The sequence below is a fragment of the Xiphophorus couchianus genome, chromosome 23, assembly GCF_001444195.1.
Source record: "Xiphophorus couchianus chromosome 23, X_couchianus-1.0, whole genome shotgun sequence".
NCBI lineage: Eukaryota > Metazoa > Chordata > Actinopteri > Cyprinodontiformes > Poeciliidae > Xiphophorus > Xiphophorus couchianus.
The window spans coordinates 13,876,910-13,896,213 of record NC_040250.1 but is presented as its reverse complement, the minus strand read 5'-3'; the positions used below and the strand labels follow the sequence as shown (position 1 = coordinate 13,896,213).

At 39.7% G+C, this 19,304-nt stretch overlaps 1 protein-coding gene across 2 annotated transcripts; it reads left to right on the top strand.

Moving 5' to 3' along the window:
• Positions 1 to 51: 51 nt before the first annotated feature.
• On the top strand, positions 52 to 19,084 carry f8 (coagulation factor VIII, procoagulant component). 2 transcript variants are annotated; one of them, XM_028008755.1, is made up of 27 exons: positions 52 to 440; positions 548 to 648; positions 1,383 to 1,505; positions 2,413 to 2,625; positions 2,779 to 2,961; positions 3,077 to 3,180; positions 4,639 to 4,759; positions 4,848 to 5,088; positions 5,172 to 5,337; positions 5,431 to 5,518; positions 6,510 to 6,727; positions 6,813 to 6,957; positions 7,068 to 7,277; positions 8,474 to 9,138; positions 9,221 to 9,363; positions 9,567 to 9,732; positions 9,912 to 10,142; positions 10,223 to 10,466; positions 10,551 to 10,733; positions 11,537 to 11,653; positions 13,241 to 13,312; positions 13,505 to 13,590; positions 13,683 to 13,838; positions 15,622 to 15,766; positions 15,852 to 16,000; positions 17,378 to 17,560; positions 18,523 to 19,084. In XM_028008755.1, exons 1-27 carry the CDS (start codon positions 67 to 69, stop codon positions 18,691 to 18,693), a joined length of 4,998 nt encoding a protein of 1,665 aa, XP_027864556.1. In that variant the 5' UTR covers positions 52 to 66; the 3' UTR covers positions 18,694 to 19,084. The 2 variants fall into 2 exon arrangements, with proteins under 2 accessions (XP_027864556.1, XP_027864555.1); XM_028008754.1 differs by having other exon boundaries at positions 52 to 455.
• Positions 19,085 to 19,304: the final 220 nt, after the last annotated feature.

The window sequence follows — 19,304 nt, the reverse complement described above, 5'->3', positions numbered from 1 at the left end:
TCAACCTCCAGCTATAACCCCGTCATTTTGATGGCCAGAGTGCAGCTACAAGTGAGTTTTATTGCTATGGCGTCTCCAACACAAACTCATCTTCCAGAAAAACTAATGCGATGTCACGGCTACGTGCTCCTCGCCCACGTGCTCTCCCTTCACCGTCTTCTTGACCTTCCTCTCCTCCCTCCTTCCTCCCTTAAATATCGGAGCCCAGAGGAGGCGCAGCAGAGCCTGGTTAGTGTTTCACACCGGGACGTTGAAGTGGAGCTAACAGGTGCGCACACAGAAGGGATGAGGACACAGCCGCTGCTCCTGCTGCCGCTCCTCCTCTGCTGCTCCGCCGGGGAGGCCCAACAGGACGCTGTTAGGGAATACTTCATAGCAGCGGTGGAGATCGGATGGGACTACATCCACCTGTACGATGGGGGCCGCGCGTCCGAGCAAAGGCAAGCAAATCTGCGGTCAGTTTCATCTAAATGATCAGAGAAAAGTGTAGTACAGTACTTTGATCCTAAGTTTGTCTTATAGCTAACTAATTCTTAATTTTCTTCAGAGGAAACCTCAAAACCGTTCCTCAAAAATACATCAAGGCAGTTTACAGGGAGTACACAGATGCTACATTCACTGTCCCCAGACCGAGACCAGCCTGGACAGGTGGGTGGTGCACACTTTCATTTAACTTTATTAATGACGGCAGGAAACTTGTCAGTAACATAATGAATTAATGGATGGATGAATGAATATAGCAAACGGTGCTTCTTGAAAGCTTTGTGAATGGAAGAGCATTAATAATTCTGTGGTGTCGCACCAAACCAAAAGCTATCGCAGAATTTCAGGAATTTTATTAAATTGACAGTGAAAATGGAAATGTAGTTAGATTTCTTTTAATTATCTAATTATTTAAAAGAAAAATCAATAGTCCATAGGTAAGCATCGTCATACAAAGCAGCTGATTTCGATATGCTGACACACATGTATGTATATTTTTAAAATTTAACAAAAGTCAAACATTTTAAAATTCTGCCACTCTCCTAACATTATCATGTACGCCTGATATTACTTGAGGGCTTGGAGCCAAAAATGAGGGAGGAAAACTCTTATCAAGAGACAACAATAAAGCATTTTAATATGCTATTAATTATAAAGCAATAAATGCTGCAATCCATCAATATTTCTTATTTCCTCTCATACATTCAAACAACATATGACTATACTATATATTACTACTATAATAATATAAGTAATAATAATATTAATACGAAGAAGATCGTCCCTCCTCCCTCATACGCTGTTGCTGAATCTAACATAAACTTACTTTTCCACATGAACAAACATCATATCTGTTTGAAAATGTTAAAATTACATCATCTCATATTATGTGATGGCAGGCATTCAGGGCCCAGTGATTGTGGCCCAGGCTGGGGAGAGAGTGGTGATCCACTTCAAAAACCTGGCGTCTCAGCCCTACAGCATCAGCCCTGTGGGGATCACCTACTGGAAGCAGTCTGAAGGTAAGCCACCAAAATACACAGCAAAGTTGCTCCTGGAGCACAGCAACGTGGGTAAAACATTAGTGAGCAGCATTCCCCTCTCCTGGGTCAAATAATGAGCAAGACATTGACTCAGGTGGTTGACTCATGGTAAGATTTAAAGTCCTGTTGTAGTGCAGATGAGGAAATGGAAAACTCAGACAGAAATAGCTGCAAACTGACTGCTTACTGTTCCAGTGAGTTACATTACCATGTGGGATTATTTAAGGAACTTGACTTGTAATAAACGAAGCAGTTTTTATAACATTATTATCAATAAACTGTGAAAAAATGCTTTCAATGAATAGGAACCCCCATAAAAAAAAACCCCGTCTTGATTCTCAAGAAGTGCCAGAGAACAACGGTCACTATTATCTCATGTGTGCAGATCTTTTGCGGGTTGCGGAAGCCAAACTGCTCATCTCTCTGCCTCTTATGAGAATCTTGTACCCACGTGTGGCGCTTCATAGTTAATCCCATTCGCAGACAGCACTGGATTAGACTCTAATGCTGCTAAACGTCCCGAAGCATCACTTCCTGCAAACAGCTCCATTCCAATAAGTGACTTTATAATCTGAAAAGCTGCTTTTGTCATGTTCAGGGTTTAGCCTATTCAGAAGCATCCTGCCTTTACTATTTTTATATTCTATCACACTGGATCATTTTAAAGTTGATGAAAAAAAAGAACCTTTTCAGCTGTTTTGATGTCCATTTGTCTGATTAATGATTTTGCTGTGAGTCACTGCTTCCCAAAGAACTTTAATTACTTCCTGACATTTTTTTCATCCATTTTTGTTCTCCTATCTTTAGGCTTTTAGTGGGAGCAGCTTTTACTCTTTTGATCCACCTTGGTAGCTAAAACAACTCATGCAATATCCTCTCTTTCCAGGAGCTGGATATGATGACTCCACCGCTGGTCAGGAGAAGGAGGATGATGCCGTCCAGCCCGGCGGATATTATGAGTACATCTGGGACATCAGCTTCAGTGACGGCCCGACCAACAGTGACCCTGACTGCCTCACATACTCGTACTCCTCCCAGGTGGACACGGTGCGAGACATGAACTCCGGACTCATCGGCGCCCTGCTCATCTGTAAATCAAGTCAGTGAGCCGCAGGAAATTATTCATAAAAATGCATAAAGTACTCCTCATTCACAGAAGCTGGTAGTTTAGAAAGAGTCAAATGCTTTATTTCAGATTTAAAACCTGGATATTTCACCAAATAAGTCATTTAACTTTAAAATCCTGCATCAGGAGCTTTCACAGAGGACGGCCAGAGGAGACTCCCAGCATTTGTCCTTCTGTTTGCCGTGTTCGATGAGACAAAAAGCTGGTATGGACAGGTGGGGGAGAGGACGAGCAAGGAGAAGTTCAGGAGAAGCGATGGCAGGAAGGAATACCACACCATCAATGGATACATCAACGCCACTTTACCTGGTAAGCTGCCTAACACACCGCAGAAGATTTTGCTGCATACATGCATGCTGAAATGTTAAGCACGTCCAATGCTTTGCTCAGTGTTTACACTGAATCTGTCTCTGTCTATGTGCAGGATTAACAATGTGTCAGGGTAATGACCTGGTGTCTTGGCATATGATCGGGTTGGGCACTACTCCAGAAATCCATTCCATTCGCTTCCAGGGTCACACACTGCAGGTAAACAGACTTCAGATAAGAGGCGGTCACAGCAGAGCGGTCAGGGACGTCTGCCAGATAAGATGCTTGCAGGGCGCTCAGGAAATGCTTCAGGTCTGCAGTGTTGGTGGTCTAGCAGAACTTCTTCTGGCATTTCTGTCAAGAACTGCATGATGTAGCCAAAGAGAAAGATGACCTTTATATGTGAAATTGTGTTTGTTCATCCAAGAGCATAACAGCATCTTTGTTGGCTGCACATAAAAACCGGAGAACTCTGAAAACAATTCCCTAGTGGAGCTCTTCTTTCTACAGGCAGCTTTTAAATGTGAAAAATAATAATAATAATAATAATAATAATAATAATAAAGCAAGGTGTTTCCCATAAAGGATGAATCCTTAAATTATTTTACTGTCTAATCAGTTCGTCATTACCACACTTGTCTGTAACATATGTTAAAATAGGATAACATAAGGATTTGTTTGCTTTAATGGTGGAACCATTTAAAATAGAACAGACAATTTTATTGCACTTATGGATCCCATCTAATTTTTCATGAGAATTAGATATTAATTTGATTTTGTCCTTAAATCTTAAAGATGGTTGAAACTTCAAATTCTGTGCTAGCTTATTGATGTTGTGTGTCCTTTTTTCCACGTAACTGTAGAGACTTTGCAAGTTTAAACATGATGTACGGATTTCCAAACAGATATTGATTAATTGCATTTATAAACAGAAGTTATACTGCATAATAAACTCCTCCTTAGCTTTTGTTCAAAAGAACTCCGTCTGCTGGGGCAACTTAATTTATACTAGGTCATGTTTGAATTGGCTTGTGAACTCCTGGAACAGGCTGGACCTGCTATGGATGGCTGCCTGGAGGGACAATATACAAATACATTTATAGTTCCTTGGAAAAACATTCAAACCTCTTAAGATTTTTCACACATTATGAAAACTTAATGTGAAATGGAAGGAAGAAATGTAACTTTTTCTCCAATAAAAAAAAGTTATTTGGGTTTTATGAAAATGTTGCACCAAATTTTATTTTGAGGCATCAGTTCAAAGCAATACATTGCTCCAATTTTTATTGTAAATAAATATGGTAAAAACTATCTATCTGATTCAGACTGACATTTTTTTTTAATTTCTTATATATAATTTTCACACACAAAAAAACCCATTAACCCTTAAAAAAGGGTTAATGCAACACAAGCTATTCCTTATTTATTTATCCAACATTTTTGCTTTTAAATTTGTGGAAATCAGAACTCGGGCAACTTTTACATAAAGCCGGCTTGGGCTCCAGAACTTTTGAGGTTCACTGGTGATATCAAGCTTAAACTAAAAGCTTAAATTATTTGGCTAAAAGGTTATCTAGAAAGCAGTTTTTTATCATTTTGTCTAAAGTTTTTATTCTAACGGTTAGTTGAGTCCAATATCTAAATGAAATCTATGTATTATGAATTGTTTATTTCCAGGTGCTGACCCATCGTAAAGTCACTGTGGAAGTGACTCCAATGACATTCATCACTGCAGAAATGAGACCGGCAACCAAGGGCCAGTTCCTCATCAGCTGTCAGATCCACGCTCATCGATATGGTAAAGAACAGAAAAAAATCAGTTTACCTTATTAGAATATAATCACAACTCATTAAGTTTGGAATAACCAACATTAACTGTTTCATAGATGGCATGAATGCATTGTTTACGGTGGAGAAATGCAAAGAACCCGTCACCAAGGAACTGCGCAAAGTTAAAGAAGAGGATCTCGACCATGATTATGTGTTCGAAATACAACAATCTCCAATAAAGAAGCCACAAGTCCAACCCAGATCCGGCGGAGGACCGAGCCTCCAGGTCTTAAACCACTATATTGCTGCTGAGGAAGTCACCTGGAACTACGCTCCTCATCTGAAACCCACAGACAGGTGAGGAAATGTGGAAGGAAAAAGTGGAAAAGCATAAATATTTATTGCTAAATGGATTGTTCCCTTCTTTTTCTTCTTATCAGTCAACTACAGTCCAGATATTTGCCTTCTTCTCCCCATCACCTTGGCTACACATATAAGAAGGTTGTGTATGTTGAATACACAGATGGCTCCTTCACTGTGAGGAAGAATCCCTCTCGGACTCTGCTGGGTCCCCTGCTGAAAGGAAGAGTCAATGATCAAATCTCTGTGAGTTGTTTGAAAGTTTGATTAGTGCATACTAACAATCTGCTCTGTTTGGGATTTTTTTTAATTTATCTGTCTTTTGTTGATTTGTTCCAGATTGCTTTTAGAAACTTAGCCAGTCGCCCTTTCAATATCTACCCCAATGGCCTCACCGAGATCGTTCCAGGACCGGGATACAATGATAGTAAGACTAAGCTCTAAAGAAATCTGCATTCACTGTGTTACTGGAGAATAAAAGAGATGTCCTCATGCTCTGGATTTCCGCTTGGTGCTGATGCAAGTTTGTGTTAGCAGTAATGCCCCAGGGGAAAGGAGGAAGTGTGATTCTGCTGCAATCACAGAAACCACCAGAGTGGCACATTCTCACAGGGGCATATCGAGGGTGAATTTAGAATAGAATAGAATAGAATAGAATGAGCCTTTATTGTGAAATGCAGGTGTAACAGAAGCAACAGATATAATCGGTCACACCAAAAGTCAAAGTGTTAAAGAAAACAATACATAAGAAACAAGATTAACAACAGCAATAACAATAATATGCATTGCATGTATATTGAACATTAAAAAAGCTAGACTATTTACAATGTAGTGTATCAATGGAGAAAATCAGATGAAACCCGACATATAATTTTACAAATGTTATTTGGCTGTGCCATAAATCAATAAGCTCTAAATGAAATCTGTCCCCAAATTTCAGTAAGATAATTTTAAGTGCTAGTCCCTGTTAAAATAATATCTCTTTGAGCTCCCTGTCTTTTTATTTGTAACTTGTTTTTGCTTTCATGACATTGCATTTAACAAATCATATAACCATGTCCATATTTATTAATGTTAAGTAGATATCTGTTTATTTTAGTAATCAATCGTAGTTACTGACAGATGATTCTATTCTGTTAATTTGTAAATTATTCACCTATTTCTGCAAATCCATGATTGTCTGGTTTATATATGCATAGTGAACATTTACTTATAAAATAAACAGGTGAACACCAATCAAAAAGCTTAACTTTGAATAAAGTTTTGAACATTTAAAATTTCTAAGACAGGTTATCAGTACCTATGACTTACTTCCAAAATCCTGAACAGCTCCGTCAAATTACAGAATCTCACAAATCTTTGAAGATCTTCTCATTAGTATCAGTTTTTCTTCAACCTGCTCAAATCTCTCTAAACAGCTGCTGTACGTGACCTGCGTACATTGGGAGTTCCACCCAACAGGACGTTTGTCTACACTTGGAAGCTAACTTCAGATGACGGACCTTTGGATGGAGACCCCCAGTGCCTGACTCAGCTGTATCAAAGCACCATCTCCCCAGAGCAGGACCTGGCCTCTGGGTTGGTGGGGACCCTACTCATCTGCAAGCCCAACGCTATTGACCGCAGAGGAAATCTGGTGAGATGACAAAAGCCCCAGACACATACTCTCCTTACTGTGTACTATTGGCTGTAACGCTATTTTGTTTGCTCATTCCTTGAAGCTGGGCCCCGACCAGAAGCAAAGTCTCATATTTGCTGTGTTTGATGAGAACAGAAGTTGGTACTTTAAGGAAAACATGAAGAGGTCAACTCAAAGCTCCTACAACACCACAGACCCCGACTTCTATGAGTCCAATGTCATCTACAGTGAGTTCAACATGTTTGCATTTGTTTTTTGTCTCTTTAGATTTTTCCACCATTTTTAGTGGATAGTGTGAAAAGAAAAACTTGTACTTTGAATGTGCCTCCCCCTGCAGGTATAAACGGCACCATGTTTAGCGGGCGTCAGTTTGTCATGTGTCAGACGGATGTTTCCTTCTGGCACGTGGCCAACGTGGGAACCCAGAGTGAATTCCTCTCCGTCTATTTCACCGGAAACCTGTTTCAGTACCAAGGCCTCTACCAGTCTGTTCTCACCCTCTTCCCCATGACGGCTGTAACTATTCCCATGGAGACAGAAGTGATCGGTGAGGAAAAGGCTCACATTTACACCACGTTCCTAACATGAACGGGTTCAGAGATTCTAGTTTAATTGGCGATACATAACTGTATTTGAAGTGATGGGAGTAGCCATTCAGATGTATCCCATGACCAACACAATACTTCTAAATACTCTACATTTCATAAAGCGTGGATTGAAATAAAAGGTTTGGACAACATGGAGTCATTTATCAGTTCTTATCAACAATTTTTATACAGGTTTATCAGTTATAACTATAAACGTTAATGTATTTCTTTGGGATTTTACCAATAAATCAAGACAAAGTAACACATAACTGAGAAATGGAAAATAATCTTTAGCAAATATAATCATAAACAGGGGGCAGGCATTTTTATATAGTCACCTGAGTCCATACTTTGTAGAACAATAATCTGCTGTGGTTAGAGCTACAGCTTTGCACATGTAGAGTCTGAACGTTATTATGCATATTCTATACAAGAGCTTAAGTTCAGTGAGATTGAATGGAGAGTGTCTGTGAGCATTAATGTTCTTGTCTTACCACAGATTCTCAATTGGATTTACGTCTGTACTTTGACTGGGCCATTCTATCACATCAGTATGCTTTGATCTAAACAGGCTATTTGGACCAAAAATCAAAACACATGTTTGGCACACATGCCAAAAGATGTGTCTACTTTTCATTAAAAACACAAAGAATTATTACACTATGTTAAATTTGAATTAACATACTGTTAATTAAAATTTACAGTATGTTCAATTTATTGTAGAACAATAAATTAAACATTTATTGTTGGTCCAACCATTTCTTACTGAAAATAGCTTGGACCTATGATTTCACAAAAAGTGACCTGCATCCTGCTTCAATTTTCACTTTCATTCGTTAAACAGAAAGTTTCATCTCCATAAAGTCCAGATTTGTGAGATACACAAATAATTTCTGTCCAATTAACAGACCCTCACACCTGAACTGTGGATCTCTGCAGCTCATCCAGAGTCCCTAATGAACCTCTTCATATTGCTATCAATGAAAACCATGTATTCTTTCCTTTCACTTCACAGTCATAAGCTCATGGGTGCTTTACATAAAATCCTAGTAAAATATATTAAATTTTTGGTTAAAATGTGAAAATATATATATATAAAACAAGTTTAAGGTCTGAATACTGCTGCATAGCACTACATCCTGACTTTCTCTTCCAGGTGAGTGGGAGATAAGTGCTTTTGACAGCAAGCTTAGAAGTCGGGGAATGACCATCCGCTACACTGTCCGTGTCTGCAAAGAGTTTTCTCTGGTCGACCGCGATGAGGATGAAGATATCTCTGAATATATGGACAAAGCACTTTTGCAACCGAGGGGCTTGAGACCTCAGAATGGCACAATGTTGGTTCGAGTGTGCAAAAAACCTGTCGCCAACAACACAGTTGGTCAAAATGTAACTTTGGGCAAAGATGCACATGGCCTGTGTCAGCTGAAGAGAGTGCCGGTGGCGTCAGTAAAAAGGGAACAAGTTCCCTCAGAGGTGGGAATCCCAGAAGATGTCCTGGAAGAAGTAGACAGAGATGGGGGCTGGGCAACTCCTGAAAATCTGACTAAAGCAGAACTAAACAGAGGTGGGAGACAGAAACGAGAGGCTGGTGGGAACTGGACAGAGAACAATGACATCACACTAAATGGTGATGCATCAGAAAGTCAACAGGTCCGCTCTGAAAACTTAATCTCTCCAGTTGAGGAGATGGGTGAAAACTACATCTATTCTGAATCTGAGGGTCTTTTAGATGATCTGTTGGATCTGGAATACAACTTCACTGATGGCAACACAACAGAGGTCAATCTGTCCTTTGAGTATGATGACTACAACAGTGAGGTACACATGTTTAGTTTTTGTCTTATTCAGGAGAATCCAAACCTTCTGCTTTACTGCTACAAATGTTTAACTGTTTCAACAGGTGAACGGTTCATCTGAAATATTTGGCACGGGTGCAGTTGGTCCGCGCTCTGGAGAAACCAAACCCCGTAATTACTACATTGCCGCAGATGAAATCACATGGGATTATGGCATCAAAACACCAAATCAATTCATTAAACCCAGGTGGGAATAAAAGTCTGACCAAACTTGGGCTATTTTTGCAAAGTAGTGTATGAGTGTCTAGAATTGTTAAGCTAGTAGAGACATAACTTTGCAGACTTGTAATTGGAATTGCTGTGAAAGGTGGTTCTACAAGAGAACAGACACAGTGACTCTTCTCACTCGCTGAAACAGCAGTTCTTAATACTTCATTTTCCTCAAATCAGAGAGATGCGTCGGGGGATGAGGAAGTTCCTTTCTAATTATACGAAGGTGGTGTATCGCGCTTACATGGATAAAGACTTCAAGCAGCCCATCAACAGAGGAGAGCTTGAAGAACACTTGGGAATCATTGGACCTGTCATCAGAACTGAAGTTAACGATCTCCTCACAGTAAGTTTCTTTCTCTGTAAGGAAAGAAGCATAAGAAAAGTTTTTCCTGTTCCTCTTCTTCCTGCTTGTTTGTGATGTGTCATAGAAAATAGGTAAATTTTGTTAATTACCAGAGTACAAATACCTCTGATAATGACGTCAAATCTAATGTTTTTCATTTATGCCGTGTCCTAACTCAGGTGACCTTTAAGAACAATGCCAAGAGACCCTACTCCCTTCATCTTCATGGAGTGTATGACCGCAACCAGCATGTTAGCCCCGCACAGAGCAGTGCATCCTTTGGTATTCCTGGAGAACCTGTTCCTCCAGGACAGACCCGGACTTACAACTGGAAAATTAGTGAGAAACAAGGACCCTCTGATCCTGAGTTTAACTGCAAGACTGGAGCTTACTACTCCACTGTGGACAAGGTCTGCTGCTGTGTTACTGACACATTCAAAAACTGATTCATGTAGCAAACATTCTCGCTTAATTTCTTTGTCTCATACAGGAGAGGGACCTTCACTCTGGTCTGATTGGTCCACTTGTGATCTGTAAGTCTGGAACCTTGCAGACTTACAAATGGCAGAATAACCTCAATATGCAACCAGACATCCAGGATTTCTCCCTGCTCTTCCACACCTTTGATGAAACTAAAAGCTGGTACCATGAGGAGAACCTGCTGAGGTACTGCTCTCCTCCCTGTCAGGCCAACACACAGGATCCCTGGTACCACACCAGCAATAAGTTTGCAGGTAACTCATTGTGTTTCTTGTAAATCTTGCTTTTTCTGCTCGGTAATGAGACCATTAACAAAAGCAATGAATGTTTTTCCTTAGCCATAAATGGCTATGTGGCCGAGACTCTTCCTGGTTTGGTTGTGGCCCAGCATCAGCCAGTGAGGTGGCACCTTCTTAATGTTGGAGGCGACAGGGAGTACCATGCTGTTCACTTCCATGGTTTACCTTTCACTGTCCATGCTAAACAAGAACATCGTATGGGTGTCTTCAACCTGTTTCCAGGTAAAAGCACACACACTCAAACACACATTTGTATCCATACTTTCCCTAGAAGAGGGCCAGACTTTCTTGATTTCTTTTTATGATCAATAGTGATAGTCTGGAGTTCTGTTGTTGTTCCCTTGCATGTGTGGGTTCTCTCTAGGGACTCCAACGTCCTCCCGTAGTCCAAAAGCCTGACAGTAAAGTTAACTGGTCTCTCTAAATTGTCCTTTGGTTGTTTGGCCTTTTTGCTTCTGTGTTGGCCTCTGATGGACAAGCGTACTGTCCAGACTGTACCCAAGCACATGCCCAATGACTTCTGGATATAGGCACCAACCAACTTTGTGGTGCACCTGTACTGTACTTACTGTGGTTGTTTTGATGTTGCCGACTCTTGGTGCCGTCCAAACCATCCAAACTGTTTTAAACTATTTTGGCAAGCACTGAATGCTAACTTATGAATAAACAGTAGCATAAAATCAATCAAAGTCTAAATAAAAAAACAAAAAAACATCTGGTCTGTAAAAACTACGGTATTTTCTGCACTATAAGGCGCACCTAAAAACCTTCAATTTTCTCAAAAGCCGAGAGTGCGCCTTATAATCCGGTGCGCCTTATATATGAAAAAAGTTTAAAAAAATAAAAAAATAAAAAAATAGGCCATTCATTGAAGGTGCGCCTTATAATGTGGTGCGCTTTATAGTGCGGAAAATACGGTAATAATAAAGATTAATTAATTATTAAGAAATAAATACATTTCTATGTAACATGAACTGTCCATAACTTTCTCTGTTTCACTCATTGCTCTGTTCTCATTCCTGAAGGTGTTTTTGGGACGGTGGAGATGAAACCCCCCACGGTTGGGACATGGTTAGTGGAGTGCACCATCGGCGAATACCAGCTGGCTGGGATGAGAGCCAAACTCTTGGTCTATGATCCAAGTAGGTGCACACATGTCCTACTGATAGAAGTACTGATTGAATTGGATGCTTTTTAATTGTACGGTGTTACTGGGTCTAGCCTGAGATGGGTATTAAGATTCCTGGGACATGCATATCTATAAGAAAAACTCCCCAAACTTCAGCATTTTTTGTTTGTTTTTGTGATTTGTCATCAGTTTTTTTGAATCCTTGATATTTTTATGCTGACATCTATGGTTCTGTTTGTACCATAGATGTCAGAATTGTTCTAACTTGACTAAAGAAATACTTGTTGTTTGAGGTTCTGTCTTTTTCATCAGGCTTAGATAAAATTGAAATTTTCTGGGAAGTGTCTGATAAGTGAGGCATTTATCAGGAATAAATGCCTGATTTGCTATATATCACAGTGTGTAATATTTGAATTGATTGGCCATATTTTCCAGACTGATAGTTAGTTCAGGAAATGATAATAAGAGTTTTACACTTATAACTACCGTATTTTCCGCACTATAAGGTGCACCACATTATAAGGCGCACCTTCAATGGATGGCCTATTTTTAAACTTTTTTCATATATAAGGCGCACTGCATTATAAGGCACATAGAATAGACGCTACAGTAGAGGCTGGGGTTACATTACGCATCCATTAGATGAAACTGCGCTAAAGGGAATGTCAACAAAACAGTCAGATAGGTCAGTCAAACTTTATTAATAGATCACAAACCAGCGTTCTGACAACTCCGTTCATTCCCAAAATGAATAAACAGCTGTTTTATTATTTTTCCCGAGGTAAAGTAAGTGACGTGGTATTTTCGTGACACCGTTTATCTTTTAACAACAGCAAGGTATAACATATAGTGGAGGGGAACTTTTCCTCGATTCAATAAACACGTAAAAAACAGTCTGGTACTGTTACGGTAAATCACAATATATATCCACTTCCGCACCATTGATTCGTTCATGTTAAATTCTCTGGCTGCTGCTCTATTCCCGTGTTCTACTGCGTGACTGATCGCCTTGAGCTTAAACTCTGCGTCGCAAGCGTGTCTCTTAATAGGAGCCATTTTGGGGTCTTTACACAAAACCCAGCGTGCACCGCGAGCTTCTTCTTCTACGGGGGAAAATGAAGCCGGCGGCTGCTTACCGTAGTTGCGAGACCTGTTGTGGCTCAATATTGGTCCATATATAAGGTGCACCGGATTATAAGGCGCGCTCTCGGCTTTTCAGAAAATTGAAGGTTTTTAGGTTCCCCTTATAGTGCGGAAAATACAGTAATTAAAAAAATCATTTTTATTTATTAGAAAAAAAAGAATGGAACAGTAAGCTAAATACATGAATCAGAGAGTGTTTCATTACAATGTTTGAATCATGGCCTTCATCAATGTCCACTCTAATTTCAGAGTTGAGTTATCCCAGAATCCCCTCATTGCTCAGGGTAATATCTGAAGTTTCATCAGTTACAGAAAAGGTCAAAACGCTGAAACACATTTCACAACTGAAATTTAAATACTGAATGCTGTTTGCTTTAAATGTGTTTAGTGTGTATTTTATATTTTAGGAACACTGACGCACTTTATTGAACTTTTCTTTCAACGTTGTGACATGCAGAATGTGTTTTACCTCTGGGAATGAAATCAGGGCGGATTGAAGACTCCCAGATTACAGCATCAGATCACAGCGGTAAGACCAGCCGGGTTTTTCTTTTATATGCAACTGGTACTGTACTTTGGTACTGTCACATTGTGACAGTACCAAAGAAATTAGCACAATAATCAGTCAATCTAAAGAAAATACCTCAGCTTTATGAAATACAAACATCAGGAAGTAAGATGGGGTTATAGTCTTTATGTTGGTTTATGTTTCTGTATCCAGGTAACTGGGAGCCAAGGCTGGCAAGACTCGATATGACTGGTTTTTACAACGCCTGGATGGGAAAAGGCACTATGTCGTGGTTGCAGGTAAGACGTTCTGAGCATTTACACCTGACACTTAAAGCCAAAGTTCAGGTATTGTTGTGAAACAGTCAGTGTAAAATAATTTGTGGTTTCAGGTTGATCTTCTTAGGCCCACCCTGCTGCATGGCATCCAGACACAGGGGGTGAGCTCGAAGCTGAGGGACCACTACACTGCCACCTTCAAAGTGTCCTACAGCCTCGACCAAGAGACTTGGACCACTTACAGGGGAAAGAGCTCCATTAACACCAGGGTGCGTCCACAGTTCCTTCGACATCACAGCAAAGGCTAAACAGCTGTCTTATCATCTTCATAGTCCCTTTAGTCTGAACTGTTCTCTGCCTAACAGTGCTGAGACCAAGGTTATTGTAGTAAACCAAAACGAACAAAATAAAAAAAAACAGAAATTAAGGCTACCTTCACACTGCAACATGAAGTGACCCGATTCAGATTTTTTGTCAAATCGGATATTTTTTCGCCGTAGTTGTTCATACTTCCAAATAAGAATGGCAAGCAACCTGAAAGTGTCCCGCATGCGCAGTATAGAGCGTAATAACGACACGCATAGTGTTTTGCCAACCGCCATAAAAGCGAAGTAGTGCTCAGTGTTTGCAGAAGTAAACATAAATGCTAACGGTGGAGCATAGCTTACACATGTGACGTTGTTGTCCGACTGCAGCCAGCATACTAGCAACTTCATCCTCATTGTAGTCCGTCATAGTTGTTGTTTTTCTTCCCGCTTGCAGGACGCAGAATAGTGATATTTGCTGAGTATCAGTGACGTTAACGTCGAATGACCGCGACCTGACCGTTGAGATTCAGACCGTTGAGATTCAGGTCACATTTGAAAAGAGCAGCTACGTATCGGATATCCAAATGGACTGGGTTTCATTACGTCAAATAAAAGTCGGAATTGGGTCACTTCAGTCTGCAGTGTTAATTAAAATAAATAAAAACGGTAGTTAATGGGGAAAACACAATAACTAAGGCAAACTATATTGTGTTTATAAAACTAGCTAAAATATACTGAAATTAGAGCAACAATAATCCTTGTTTTGTGTAATTAATCTATTTATTAGCCTTTCGGTCTGATGTGACTTTTTTTTCTTTCCGCACATGCAGTTTACGTCAGCTGTTATCAAATTGCGATACTCCTCCTAGTGGCACATACTCGAGTCCGCAAAATGATGTGTAGTGGCTGCTTATTTGTTCTGGTGTAAAGCCACTATATTGTTCAATTAGCTTCAGTTTTCTTTCTTTGTTGACGTTCGTTAGCTTAGCTCTTAGCTGACGCGTTTCTGTCCGTTGATATGCTCTTGTACACTAAAAAAGTACTTACTAGTCCACACAAAGTCTGATGAACGATGAACTTTACTTTTCTTCGAGCAGACATTACATAAGAACTCTTCAGTCTTGCACAGCATTTTAACGGTCAAAAACTGTGTAGGGCTTAGTTGACCACACCACATCAAATTTTATTTCTGAACTAAGTGACGCAGCACTTTTCATATATTTTCAATTATGTCCGTTAGGTGGCGCTTTTCTACAAAACACATACTAAAACAAAACCTTACTGTAAAGAAAATATCTAAATATGCAAAAGGCACACACAATAATAAACAACGTTCAAACTGACATTTTTGGCTCTTACATGATGACTGCAAAAGTCGGGATAAAATGCCAGAGTCAGTTGGTTGTTTGACAATAATTTAATTCATTTTTAGAAAATTGTTTCTTCTGTTGAGTATACATTACCCAACTGATGTTTAAGGACGAGCATAGTCATGACAACACTATACCTTGACCTTTTTGAATTCTCCACCTAAAAATGAACCAAAGTATGAAAAAACTAAAACTACTAACATAGCTAATAAAAATTAAACTGAAACTAATATTTACACTAATTATAATTAATAAAAACTAGCAAATCCACTGTAAAACTAATGAAGACTAACTGAATTAGACCATCAAAAAGTCACAAATAAATAATACTAAACTACAATGAAAAATCCAAAACTACTCTAACTGTGCTGCAGAAGTTTCGTGGTAACCTGGACAGCTCCAAGACAAAGGAAAACCGTTTCTCTCCACCATTAGTGGCTCGCTACATCAGGATTCATCCACACGACTACAAGCAGAAACCCGCTCTCCGACTGGAGCTGCTGGGATGCGATCTGAACAGTGAGTTGATTCAACTTTTTTTTAGTACTTGGAGAAAGTGAGAAATGACTCAGCCTGTATGTTTTATGTGTGTGTGGGTGAGCAGGCTGCTCTCTGCCTTTGGGACTTGAGAAAGGGAGCGTTCCTGACAGTAGCTTTAGCGCCTCATCGTTTCAGTCGTCTTTCCTGCGAAGCTGGAGCCCCTTCCTCGCTCGCCTGCACCAGAGCGGTGGAGCCAACGCCTGGAGGCCAAAGGTGTGTTCACGTTTTTGCGAGTATAAGTGTATACACTGATTCCAATGCCGACTGCACACTGCATAAAGAAATTAATTAATGACAACACTCAAGACCTTTAATCCATCAATAACCTTTCGTCTGCATTATCGGTGACATTTGGGCTCCATCAGGTGGCAAAGAAGCGGTGAAGCTCTCAAAGCAGACCATTAACCTTTCTCTCTTCACACTCCATTATCATGTTTGGCTTCAGCCTCTCTTTCCTCTCCTCTTCAGCTTATCGTTTTAACACTTTCCAGAAGTGAACTGCAGGCGTGTGACTTGTCCTCGTGGCAGCTTATTGAGCTGCTGTGGCACCGGAGAACAACAGAGGTCAATCTCTCTGCGCCGACCTTTGGTTAGAGGATAGTTCTAGGCTAAGATGAACAAACAGTAAAAATGTTGCATAAAACCAAAAGAATTTCAACAACGAAGGAAGTGAAGGGGAAACTTTTGTCCACAACCGGTTTCCACATCGTGCCAGTAAAGAGTAGCAGAATAAATGATGCACGGATAAAACATTGTTCTTCTATGTTTCAGTGTCTCAACAACCATGTTCTAAACTTAAGAGTAAATTATTTTGTTGTTGCTTTTTAAAAAGAAATATAAGTGAGCAAAATCTTTTTTATATTTCAAGACAAACAATTATACAACACTAGTTGAGAGCAGACATGTATTTTAATCTTTCTGGAGTTTGTGCAGGAACATAGAGAAGTGTTTCTTCTTTCTTTGCCTTTTTTATCAACAGGTTTCCATATAAAACAAAGTTTTTCTTTGATCTAAAAACACATTTTTATATCAAGCCAAGCCAACCTGAGTAAATACAAAATTATTTTTTTCATGTCTTAGCCAATCTGGATCTATGTGAAAAAGTAATCACCCCAATAATTGTGCCATCCTGGGCACCAGCTGCTATAAAGTGTTTGTAATAACTAATGGGTTTTGTTCCACTCTTCTTCCAGAATCATTTTAATTCAGCCACATAGGAGGGTTTTCCAGAATAAACAACTTGTTTTTTTAAGTTCATACCACTGCTTCTTAAAATTTATCTTCAGTCTTGGATTAGACCATCTAAAAACCTTGATTTGTTTTGTTGACCCATTAGTCACTGGGCTTTTTATTATGATTTGGATCATTATCCCACTACATAAACCAGGAGAACTTAAATTTAAAGCCACAAACCAATCTCATTAAAGCATTTTACCAAGAATGCTCAGGAACAAAATTTATGGTTTCATTGATTGTGGAAAGTCATTGCATTTAAAAAGAAATTTTGTCAAAAAAGCCAGCTTTTGTTGATCATACACTGAGAATATCCTCTTGAAATCTGAAGATGCTTCAATATCTTGTTTGCCTCAGAACAACAACCCCCACGAGTGGCTGCAGGTGGATTTGGGGAAGGTCAAACGGATCACAGGCATCATCACGCAAGGCGCACGGTCGATGCTGACCCAGATGATGGTAACAGAGTTCTCGGTCACATTCAGTCAGGACCGACATTCCTGGAGCAGCGTGTTGGAGGAGAGCTCCCAGAGAGAAAAGGTGTGCAAAAGAATTCACAAACTGTTTCCATTTACACTCAAGTCTGCGTCACAGCTGCCAGGCAGACTCTGCACATTTCTCAACTCTAATATTTATTCAGCTATTCAGTGAATCAGAGCCGAGACTGCCAGTAGGTGAGTCAACCCAGTTTTTTTGCAGCACTAGTGTGGGTTTTGAAAAATGTTGAACTACATCTTTGGATGGGTGGCAAAAGAAAAAATACAGACTATTTCCACATGCTTTGGTCTTTGCGATTAAATTAGTATACAGTGTCATGTAAAAGTATTAATACTACAGGAGCTTTTACGACTTTACAAGCAGAAACATTTTGCATTTCATTGGGATTTTAGAAAAACAAAAAGTAGTGGAGTGGAAGGAAAATTATACATGGATTTAAATTTGAAACGTGTGAAGAGAGGTCATGCAGGGGTGACAGCAAACATGTGAAAGAAGATGCCAAAATTTAATATTTTGCTCTGCGTGCAAATTACAATTTGTGGTGGAAAACTAAAATTTCAAATCTCATCTTCAACCTGCACAACAAGCCTAGGCAGCCACCCAGAAATACAATGCAATTTCTTTTTTTCGTCAATCCATCTTCATGTGTAAGAGTCCAGACCTGAATCAAGTAGATAATATCTGCTGGGTCTTGAAAGTTGTATGTTCAAGTACAATTTTCATCCAGTCTGTTTAAGTTTGAGCTATTTCCCAAAGAAGAAAAGAAAGAAGTGTTACAAACATTGACTCGGGGTGGCTGAAAACAATGTGCAGCTTCATCATTTTCCTTCAGTTTCACAGTGATGCACTGTTTTATGTTTTTCTGTTCTGTGTCTCTAATGAGACAAAATGAGAGAAACTTCAAGAGCTGAGAGTATTTTTCTGAGGAACTGCATGCACTGACATGATAAATGCCATCTTTCTGTGCTGTTTCCTGACTTCTTGCTCTTCCCTTTCCTCATCAGATCTTCACAGGCAACAACGATCCGGATGAGGAAGTTTTCACAGTTTTCGAGCCTCCTTTGTTCGCCCGCTACCTCCGTATCCATCCACGGGGCTGGGTCAACGACATCGCCCTCCGCCTGGAGGTGTTGGGCTGTGACACCCAGCGGGGGGTCGAACTGCCTCGGCAGTGAACACCGGCGCCAGCAGCAGCAGTTTTTTGGATTTAACTGGACCTTTTTTTTTCTGTGGATTTTGCTGAAGAATGAGATAATGTAGCGCACTTAAGTTACAATTTGAAGCTGTTCCCTCCGTAGTCAGAACATTGTTTACATTTTCACTTGTTTTCTTTTTGACACTGTGATATTTGATGAAGAGCACATTATGCTAAGTTCATAGGGAAGTAGATGTTTATGGAACATTTGATTTTGATTGTGCTAAAAAAACATTTTGAATGTAAGCAGGTGTAAATATTTCAGACTTAGATTGCTGTTTTCTGTTGACTAACTTGTGTATCATTGGGAAAGTTGTATTTTTTTCTGCTTTATTTGAGATATTAAACTATGAGTTCCATGACACCTTCAACATGTGTCAGGCATTTATTGTCAGAAACTTACACAGATAGACACTGGGAGGTGCTAGAGTACCTGCTGTGTTTCTTCTGCACAAAAAAGAACCCTTCTGAAATCTTTTTTTGTTTTTTTAGTAGTGCACTCTCTGTCACCAAACAATAACATACGGCTACTGTTTTTAAATAGATTTAGAGATATTATGCTATACCTGTTCCTGTAAAAAACAAAATCCC

What these genes read in the sequence shown, in the direction of transcription:
- f8 (XM_028008754.1), top strand. Translation starts at nt 67, where the DNA reads ATGGCGTCTCCAACACAAACTCATCTTCCAGAAAAACTAATGCGATGT. An exon ending in CATCTGAAACCCACAGACAG is followed by an intron (nt 5,089 to 5,171) that starts GTGAGGAAATGT and finishes TCTTCTTATCAG; the next exon opens with TCAACTACAGTCCAGATATT. An exon ending in TGAGTCCAATGTCATCTACA is followed by an intron (nt 6,958 to 7,067) that starts GTGAGTTCAACA and finishes CTCCCCCTGCAG; the next exon opens with GTATAAACGGCACCATGTTT.